The 10,244-nt window shown below is 38.3% G+C and overlaps 1 protein-coding gene across 4 annotated transcripts in view; it reads right to left on the bottom strand.

The window, feature by feature from the left end:
• Nucleotides 1-269: 269 nt before the first annotated feature.
• The window catches only part of cabp1 (calcium binding protein 1), a 31,526-nt gene continuing 21,551 nt past the window's right edge, over nt 270-10,244 (bottom strand). Inside the window, exons 1-7 of one of the 4 annotated variants that reach the window (XM_012954610.3) lie at nt 8,746-8,974; nt 7,770-7,931; nt 6,085-6,115; nt 3,116-3,259; nt 1,769-1,878; nt 1,355-1,502; nt 270-975 (exon numbers count right to left, since the gene is read on the bottom strand). In XM_012954610.3, the coding sequence (XP_012810064.1) occupies nt 950-975; nt 1,355-1,502; nt 1,769-1,878; nt 3,116-3,259; nt 6,085-6,115; nt 7,770-7,931; nt 8,746-8,862 (738 nt within the window). In that variant the 5' untranslated portion in view covers nt 8,863-8,974 and the 3' untranslated portion in view covers nt 270-949. Of the gene's footprint in view, nt 976-1,354; nt 1,503-1,768; nt 1,879-3,115; nt 3,260-6,084; nt 6,116-7,769; nt 8,233-8,745; nt 8,975-10,244 lie in introns of those variants that run through there. The other 3 variants (XM_012954679.3, NM_001114265.1, XM_012954575.3) reach the window with 3 other exon arrangements.

Genomic DNA, 10,244 nt, shown 5'->3' with positions numbered 1-10,244 from the left:
CACCTGAATGAAGGTGAGTTCCTCTAATAATAATATATTAAACACTTCAGAAAATACATTTTTCCTAATATAAAATGGTAACTGTTTGATATTTTGTGTGTGAACACATCACTAAATAATGCATATAAATAATGAGTTTATGAAATTTGCTAAATATGGACATAATAAGCATCTTCTTATGCAACCACCAGCATATCTAGTTCTGCACCAATAACTTTTGCTATTCTGTACACAGGAATTTCCATGTCACCAAATGACTCACCATACAGTTTAGTTCAAATAAAATTTATTCATTTTTCAGGCAGTGAAAAGTAGTATTAAATATGCTCCTTGGACCACTTATTGCCAAAACTGAGGATGCTCAGTGCATTCTTGGCCAGCACCACAATCAGCCTTTTACTGCTGTAACTGTCAGCTCATTATTAGCACCGGCCACAACTGAAATATAAATATACAACCAGTTTATCTGTAACCGCAGAATACACACATTTGGCCCTGTGCTACATATATGCCCACTTTTGCTTTATAATGCAGGTCCATCAGATAATGGTTTAAATGACAATTATTTATTCATTTGTTAGGGAATATAGGAAGCTGCATCTATTCTATTATTGCACAAATCCTTTAGGAGTTAAGTCACGTTAAGTCACACACTGAGGGAAGGCTCATGCACGCAGTCTTCTCTTTGCATAAGAATTTATAATCCTTCTACCTGCCAAGGATTAGGAATATATATTTCCAGGGCAGATAAGTGTATATACAGGACCCATGCTTGGAATAAGATTTGTATTTATGGGATGGCAAAGCCTTTATTAAGGCAGAAGGATTCACAAGAGGACTTGATGGCAGGAACTGGGTGGCAGAGAACAGTGCCTCCAGGATAAGGTATTGTAGGTGACATGGGCACTTCCCCTTGGGGTCATCATGCAGTGTGTCTTGAGCTCCAAGCTCAGCGAGACATCATTCGAACAAATTCTGCCAAAAAAAGGAAGAATTAACATATAAACAGTGTCTGCTTTCTCAACAAGCACTTAGTACTGCCCAAACCAGTCATATTAAACAGTCTTTCTCCTAGAGAGGTAATTTCAAGTAAATCATTACTGCTAGCATATCAACATATTCAGTGACTGTGAATTCTGCTAACTGAGGTTCTCGATTACCTTAAAGGGCCATTGGCCAATGTAAATAATAAACTAACGGCACAAATATTAACAACACGCTCAATCATCACTCTTAGCACCAATATAAATGCATTCCAACCCATAGCAAAAAAAAACTTCATAAAATCAGTTTACACTTGCCCAAGCAAATAAATCAGTATGTCGTAAAACAGATTTATGAAAATTATATTTGCCTTCAAAATCCACTTGTCCGTCTCCATTCAGGTCAACGTCCCGAATAATATCTTCAATATCCCTGTGCCCAACCTGCTGCCCCAGGAGCTTTTTCATAGCCTCACGCAATTCACTCATACTGATCTCTCCGTCGCCATTAGTGTCAAACTGTTGTGACATGAGGTTAAACACAAAAAATTGAACACTAAAATGACATGCATGACTGTAATCACCGCTGTTAGTTAAAATGCAGGTTATTACTAACAAGAAACTTAATATAGATAGCTAGTTGATTGTTAATTACAAACACAATAGCCATTTCCATGTTAACTTCAACCCTTACAGTTTAAAGGTAATATATTTCCTCTCTATTTTAGTAGGTGGGTTAAAATTAGATGCATTGCAGGCAATTTGCAGGTTTTGGGCTATATTACCTCTTTAAAGGCATCTCGAAGCTCCTTTACTCCAATCATATCGGCTGTCTCAGCAAGAAGTTTTGGGCCCATCAGCTCGACAAAGTCATCAAAATCCACATGACCCCCAACTAAAGTGAGAAGGAAATTGTAGGGGTATTTAGATTGTCCTCCAAAACCATTTCCATGCCTTTAAGATGTGGTTGTAAACAGTCTTATTAATATGACAGAATAAGTCAGTGATTAATAACCTGGTCCAAACTCTGTGTAGTAAATCCCTCAAATAGTATGCCTTTTTTTGTGTAACTTAGGCACCTTGTAGATATATGTGCAGTTCACATTAAAGTTAATATTTAGTGTGAAAATGTAGGAGACAAGGGCCTACCCTAAACCTCTATATGTAAAGGATTCTTTGGCATTATAAAACAGATATGGCTGGCTGAAGTAAAGTGCCTTCTTTTTTGTGGGATAGGGCAGGGGTCCCCAACCACCGGGCCGTGGGCTGTGCTGAACCGGGCCACCTCTGGTCCCAATTACCTGTGATCACAACTCCCTGATGTGTTACACAGCCATGACAACAGCTATGCGAAACTCAGGAAGCTTTCTACTGAGCAGGACAAGGACCAAAGTACTTTATTAAGCTGTATGTAATAATAATAATAATAAAGTGCATAATATAAGAGTTAATAATTACATTTACATTATATATGTCTTTGACTATTTAGGTCCAGCCAATCAAGCGTGAGCTGTACTCAGCTCTAATACATTGCCTAGGCAAGGTGAGAACAAAACCCGACTCCGACCCCTGCATTAAAGGAACAGTAACACCAAAAAATGAAAGAGCTTTAAAGTAATAAAAATATAATGTACTGTTGCCCTGCACTGGTAAAACTGGTGTGTTTGCTACAGTAACACTACTATAATTTATATAACAAGCTGCTGTGTAGCCACGGGGGCAGCCATTCAAGCTGGAAAAAAGGAGAAAAGGCACAGGTTACATAGCAGATAACAGATAAGCTCTGTGGAATACAATAGTGTTTTATCTGCTATGTGCCTGTGCCTTTTCTCCTTTGAATGGCTGCCTCCATGGCTACATAGCAGCTTATTTAAATAAATTATAGTAGACTTTCTAAAGTAAACACACAACTTTTACCAGTGCAGGGCAGCAGCACATTATATTTTAGTTACTTTTATACACTTTCATATTTTGATGTTACTATTCCTTTAAGACAGATTGCTTGGGATTGATAGTGAAGAGTAACTTGATTATTTCAGAAATGGCAAACTAGCTGAAAAGAAGCAAATAGAAAGGCTAATAAATAAAAGATCAATTTAGACCTTCCCCTTTAAGAGAAACAAATGACTCACGGTTCATATTAATTTGCTGAGACAGTTCTATTAGTTCCATTTCAGTTGGCATGTATCCCATGGTCCTCATACAGTCCCCCAAGTCCTTGCAGCTGATGTAGCCATCTTTATCTTTGTCAAACTCCTTAAAGGCTTCTTTGAGCTCTGAAGGAAATTCCTGGGATTAGCAGAGAGAACCTGAACCGACCAACCCACACCAAAGCACTCCCACTTCTATAAAGCTAGCTTATACTTAACTGGAAACCTTCCTTGCTATCCAAGAATTTCTATGGATACTACGTAACTATACCACTAACCAGTAATCAGCATTTAGTTACATCACCACCATCAATTGCAAATAGCTGTAGACTGTTGTCTTTGATCTCCTAGAAACACGTGCACATATTCAGTATTATTATGCTCAGCCCTAACCCCTTACTATTGGAATATACGTAAACTGATTGGCACTTATAATTGCATTATGATATCCTACACTCAGTCATTATTTTGTGTGCTTCTGCGTTCATAATTTCTGCATTCACAACACTTTTTTCTGTTTTTGAACTCAGAACTGAATAGTTTTTAGTAAATTCTTTATTCCTTATGTTCAGTATATCCCAATAACCTTTCACTAACTGGTAACATGTCAGGGGTAGGCTGGCAACATTTTACCCAAAAAAACAAAGAGAACTAAGGGGACCTCAAGCAGTAAAGCTGGTCCAGTCAACAAATCATCCCTTATTGAAATGCTATTTTTATAAACCATATATATAATCAAAAAATTACAAATTATTGCAGTTCCCTTTTGTAGGCCCTCCATTATAAATAGCATTAAGCAAGGCTGTTAGCAGCTGCTCAAGCCCACAATAGAGGCATTTATCTAACCTGCTCCTGGTATGGAAAGGTCCATCTCACCTTTTGTCAAAATTAGATTTTATTTTGAAAAACCCTTCCAACTGAATAAGGCAATGGGTCTGCTATCACTGGCATCTGCAAAAGCTACTGAAACACTGACTAAAATATTATCATCTGCATTTGCCTCTAATTCACCAGATTTGGTTATAAGCCAACTGTTTTCCTTAAGGGCTGCAATAGAACAGAGCCAAAGACTAATTTGTTCTGCAAATATAACACTTGTGTGCTTGCTTAATTCCTTCCAGAAGCTGACAGCATAGCAGAAAATACTTATATCCCTGCAGCCAGGGGACATCAGACAAGTTAAAGGGACACCATAATCATATTTAGTCATTTTACTTTTTACATTAATATATTACTTTATATTGTATATGGTATAAAATATTACTGTACAGATTCCTGTTAATCACGTAATTTAGCTTTCATAAAACCTAAAAATCTGGAGTAAGATGCAGGCTACAGCAATGCCCTTAATGTTTCAGGCAGTAAGTACAGGACTTTTCTGCATCTTGTGCCTTCTGGTCTTTCCCAGCTTGCAAATCTAAATGAAACACAAGCTTGGGGCATTACAGGGGACACATATGTCCTATCTAACTCCATATTTAAGTAAGTGCTGCCATTGCTGTATACATGGAAGTCCGTTTGGTACATCAGTGTAAAGAGTTTTGGCTTTGCAACATTAGAATGACATAGGGGGAATGGTGCAAAGTACAAAAGCCCACTTTACACCTGTTTTTGCATCTTGGCCCGAAAAAAAAAAATTCTAATTAAAAAAAAAAAAAAATATATATATATATATATATACCTACAGAGTACAAAGAATTCCACTGGAAATGTATGTATATGTTTATTTATAGAGGATATGAACAGCTATAAAAATAAATCACCACAATGATGTGGTCTTTGCTGAAAGTGTACTTAACACTTCTGCTTCTAACTCTAAGGGGCTGATTTACTAAGACACGAATTCGAATCCGAATTGGAAAAATTCCGATTGGAAAACGAACATTTTGCGACTTTTTCGTATTTTTTGCGATTTTTTTCGGCGCCTTTACGACTTTTCGGAAATTGTTGCGACTTTTTCGTTACCAATACGATTTTCGCGAAAAAACGCGAGTTTTTAGTAGCCATTACGATTCGCTCGTATCTTGTCGCGACTTTTTCGTATTGAGCGCTCGTAAGCGGCGGGCAAAACTTTCAGACTTAGCATGATTTTGGAAGCCTCCCATAGGACTCAATGGCACCCTGCAGCTCCAACCTGGCCCAAGAAAAGTCACCATACTGAAGCTTGAATGAATCCGAACGCTACGAAAAAAATCGCCAGATTTTGAGCAACATTCGGAATGGCAACGAACAAGTCGCGATAATTTTCCGAAAAATCGCCAAATACCGATCATTACGAAAAAAACGCAATCGGACGCATTCGGCCGGTTCGTGAGTAAGTAAATGGGCCCCTAAATGTAGCATGGCTACAAAGCAATAAACACTAGCTCAATAATTTAACTGTAATGTTAATGTACTGGTCCAGTTTGTAATTAGAGCAGAAAATCACTGACAAAGTTGCTGGTGTAGCATTTTTTTATTCCACCCTAAATTGTGATTTTTGCTAAATTTTTTGTGTGATCAAGTCACCTAATTGCAAGTAGAGAATTGTTTGATACATAGTAGCTAATAAAGTGTATTTAATGTATTTGTAAAAACTTGTTTTTCTTATATATTCTTTGGCTTTAAAAATAAGACATTTCTGACACACAAGCTACCTGCTTAAAGGAAAAATTGTCCTATACCATGAACTATTCTGTCCAAGAAACATTATTCATTTAAATATTTGAGTTGTGAGCAGCCAGAAAAAGTGTAGTATGAAAACTGGACAGGGATCTGAAAACATAATTCAGAAGAGTAAGGCTGTGGAATGCATTGGCAGTGAAGACTGGACTGGAACATGGAGGACGGACATATATGTGGGAATTTAATGTGATGACTCTTTGAGGCACATAACTTCTGCTCTAAGACTGCTTTCTCTGCATTGTGAGTGTAGGGCATCCTTATATGCCATGGAAATGCCATTTACTTACCTTCTATTTCTTCTGGGCGTAGCTCTCTGTCCTAAAACAAGACATTGAGACAGATTAAAGTCAAAGCATGGCAGAGTTGAAGATAAATGAGGGGAAGGGATTAATGGACAAGCTACAGTAATCACACAGTGACATAAGGTGGTAGGGTAGAACAGGGGGGTTGTGATTGCTCAGGCATTTATTTTTTATAAGTGCTATATATATAAATTTTATTTTTTCATTTTTTTATTAAATGTTTCAAATCACAATTTAACAAATTATATCCTCCCCTAATTACGACACACACAAAAAAAAGATAAAAAAAGAAAGCCCCCCAAAGCCAAAAGAGTAATACACTAATAATAAATTTAGATTAACTTGACTGAAATAATGCAGCCCCAGATTAACTGAGGTTAAATCAGTGCATGGCCATATGGGGGCAGGGAGTTATTTTATTAATTAATGTAGTGGCTATGCCTGCAACAACGGGTTATATGATTACTAGACTACTGGGTTAAGTGCCCCAGAATAAACAGCAGACTCAATACAATCTACACATCTGTTTATGCTACACTTTCCAGATCATACAGAAAATTAAGGACAAGTCTAAAAATCCAGCAGGTAGGCTGCACTGTATTGAGTACAACCCTGCTAAGACACATCTACATGTCAAAGACAAGGCCAGAGCGGTAGGGATTCTACCAAGAATACTACCCACTATGCCCCACTATACCCACTAAGCACCACCTTTCAGCTAAAGCCACATTCAGTGTAGCAATGTAAAAAGTAGTTCAAATGGGAGTGCATTACTTGTTCTTTGCTCTTTCAGTGAATGGCTCCCCCATAATTTTCATTTCCAAATGCAGTAAAGATAGGTCTGTGATACAGTGATCATGTGGAAGTTAGAAGCAGCTAATAATATTGAGTATTTTTACCCCAGCATGCCTTCTATTATCACATATGAGAGCTCAAATATTTTTTTCTCCAAAGCTCCAGTAGTGCAAATTAGTTGTTACATGCATTATCAATAGACATATTGCAAAGCGGTCTGTTTTCGAGTCATTTGCATTCATGCTAAAGGGGTGCACTAGGAGTTGTAAAGGCAGGTGCAAACTTTCATTTGCTCGCCCCTTTAAATCTGCTACCCAGCACACTCACACAGAACTCACACACACACTCACATAGAACTCGCACACACTCACTTTACCATCATGATATTAGAACCAAAAATGTTGGAGAAATGTGATCATTGTTTGGATATAAGAATATTGAAAGCAAAACACACTAATTTACTTTATTGACTTGAGGCATTATCTGAGCCAGGAATCCACTGACAGGACAGATCTTGGTTTAGTAATATTTGGAAGTCCTCCTAAATTACCCACAACAACAGTTACTTTTTTAACAGGTCTATCACAGCTAGAATAATGAATACACATTTCTTATCAGTTACTATGGGCTGCTGCAGTTGTGATATTTTCACCCATCACTACCTTAACTCGACCTTTGGGTAAATTAGGGTAAAAACAAGCTAATACATAAAACTTCATTTTTCAAAACTTTGTGATTTAACCCTACCAAATATCAACCAAAGATGTTACATGATGTGAGGAAGAAAATCACATAATGTGGATGGAAGGGTGACATGAATAAGCAAAGTAGGCACAAAGTAGCACAATAGCTACAAAGGGTCAAGACTCACGTACAGGCTGACGATTTTCAGCGAATCCCTTGCGGAGAAAGATACAGGCTGGGCCAAGCAGGTTGTGCATCACTGCGCAGTTTTGAGCCAAAAGCATTAGTGGTCCCTGTGCCCCCTCCTCCCCTGACTGCGTTGGTCTGAGGCTGAGTCGTTCCTCCTGGTGCATCTTACAACACACAGCTTATTACCAGAGGGAACTGAAAGGTTGATATTAAGAGGAGGGGGGTTGATCATATCCCAGTCCCATGTACAGTAATAAACGTGACTCTGGGATGCAACACAATGGCCTGGTATATTCAGTTTGTTTATTTCTGTGCCTTTTCGTAAAATCCTAGACACTTGGGTGAGCTGTTCCCATGGGTATCTCTCTGCTCATTATCCCTAAATTTCCATTTGTCTTGTTTTTGCTTTCTGGAAACTGGTCTGTTGCTATCCTAGGTAAATCCACAGTCCTTGTTCTTATTTTTCTTCCCATCCCCGTAAGCATCCCCCCCACCCCTCCTTATTCCCTCTCTGTGTCTCTCCTTCTCTATATAAGGAGCTGTTCTGGTCACATTTTGCAGGACCCTCTATTCCCACGCCTTAATAAGACAATTCTCCTGGCAGTTCTTGCAGATCCTTTGGGATCATATAGCCAGGATCAAAGGTCACAACTATAAATATAGGATTGAAGGTTTTTTTTTGTTAAAGCAATTACTAGTTCATATATAGAACTTGATAGTGTGGAATATTCATATCACCATCTAATCAACAGAAAAAATAAAGCCTTGGGCTCCTGTGCTGTGAGAGAAAGTGGGGGGGGGGGGGGAGGCAGAGCAGAGAGAGAGCAGTAGCTATTTCTGCATCTAAGGTTTAAAATGGGGGAAAGGAATTAAATATTGTCATTTTCTATCATCACTCTTATCCTGAGCCACCATCCCTCTACCCATTCTTGCCCCAACTTCCATTGTAAGTGGCAACCTTTGCTTCTAATGACATACCTTCTTTGAGAGGTTTTGAAGAGGAGACTTCACACAATTTCCCATAACCCAAAGCGAGGAGCAGAGGACAAGCTTTCCCGAAGGAAGAGGGTTAGAGAACAAGAGCCAACGAGGCATCCCGCTAAGTGAACACTTCTGAGCTTTGAGGACAAAGAGCGGTGGCCGCAGATTAGAGCCTCTGAGCCACAGATTGTTTCCCAGATAGAGCTTCTGCTTACAGCAGATAAACTGCGGCAGAAACTATTCCCTGATGAGCTCAGAGAATCCTGCTAATTTGGACATGGTCCCCTTCCCCCATGAGCCTTAGAGCTTTTCAGTGACATGATGTTGGATAGATCAGCTGGAGGCGAACGCAGGGTACATGACTGACGTTGATGCACAACAATGCCAAAAACCTTCTAATTTTGGGATTTGCTTCAGACCTTGCTCTCTACCAGGAAAGAGTTACTTAAAATGTCTAGTTGTTGTGGTAGCCTCAGTGTTAGGCAATGTTTCTGCCAAACAGGCACAAAGAAACAATACTGGCATCTCCTAAATATCTCACATAAAACCCCTGCAATAACAATGGCAGGGGTTCTAAACAGACAGAACCTATAAGCAGCTACGGCGTGCTGTTTGCATGGATTGGCCCTGACTTACTTGCAAATGACAATTGAGATTTGGGCTCCTCCAATTTTTTTGAATATACATGAATAAAATGTCGGCTTCCAGGAGTAAAGCAAAAAGCCTTTATACTTTATCATGCAAATGTGCAGTCTTCTGGACATAAGAGCGATCTAAACATTAAAATGATAAAATTAGCAAAAAAAGGGGAGTAATAAATATAACTCAGTGGCTAGATATTTAGTAACCTAACTAGCAAAGGCAGTGTTGCAACAAATGTCTTCTTTTTTTTTTTAGAAGACATTTTTAAAAAATCAAGGGATAGAAAATGTAATATTATTGGATTAGGAAAGGTAGTTATTTTGGAGGTTATGTTTCATTATTAGCCCAATACGTTTATGGCCAAGTTAGATATTGCATAATGTTTGATAAACACAATATCTTACAAATAATGTGTATGGAATGCTGTATAACTGCCCTTGTTTACAGTGGAATTGTATCTCCATGTTCTAAATGAGTTTACTGAATAGGGATTGTATTCTTTATACTTTTTACCTGTTATTTAAGAATGATAGCAGGCGGGATATTTGCCACCCAGTGCTGGCAACAAAACATCATAAAATACCTTTGCCATGATGTCAGTGTTAATATCTACTGGTAAAACATTTAAATCACATAAAGGCTGGAAATTGCGGTCACCTGCATTATCTGGTGCTTACGAGATTCAAATATTTTAATTCACACTATCACCAGTGAAAAGGCATTTTTGGATGTTTTTGATGCTCACACTGGAAGAGATTTAGCACTGGTGGAAAAATGTCCCATCTGCTATTAACCATAATCAGGAAAATCTGTATTTTTTCTTTTTTTGTGAGCTTAACAGGGCAAACAGGTAA

This window comes from Xenopus tropicalis, chromosome 1 (genome assembly GCF_000004195.4).
Source record: "Xenopus tropicalis strain Nigerian chromosome 1, UCB_Xtro_10.0, whole genome shotgun sequence".
NCBI lineage: Eukaryota > Metazoa > Chordata > Amphibia > Anura > Pipidae > Xenopus > Xenopus tropicalis.
The sequence above is the reverse complement of the archived record's forward strand: the minus strand, read 5'-3'. Positions and strand labels throughout refer to the sequence as shown.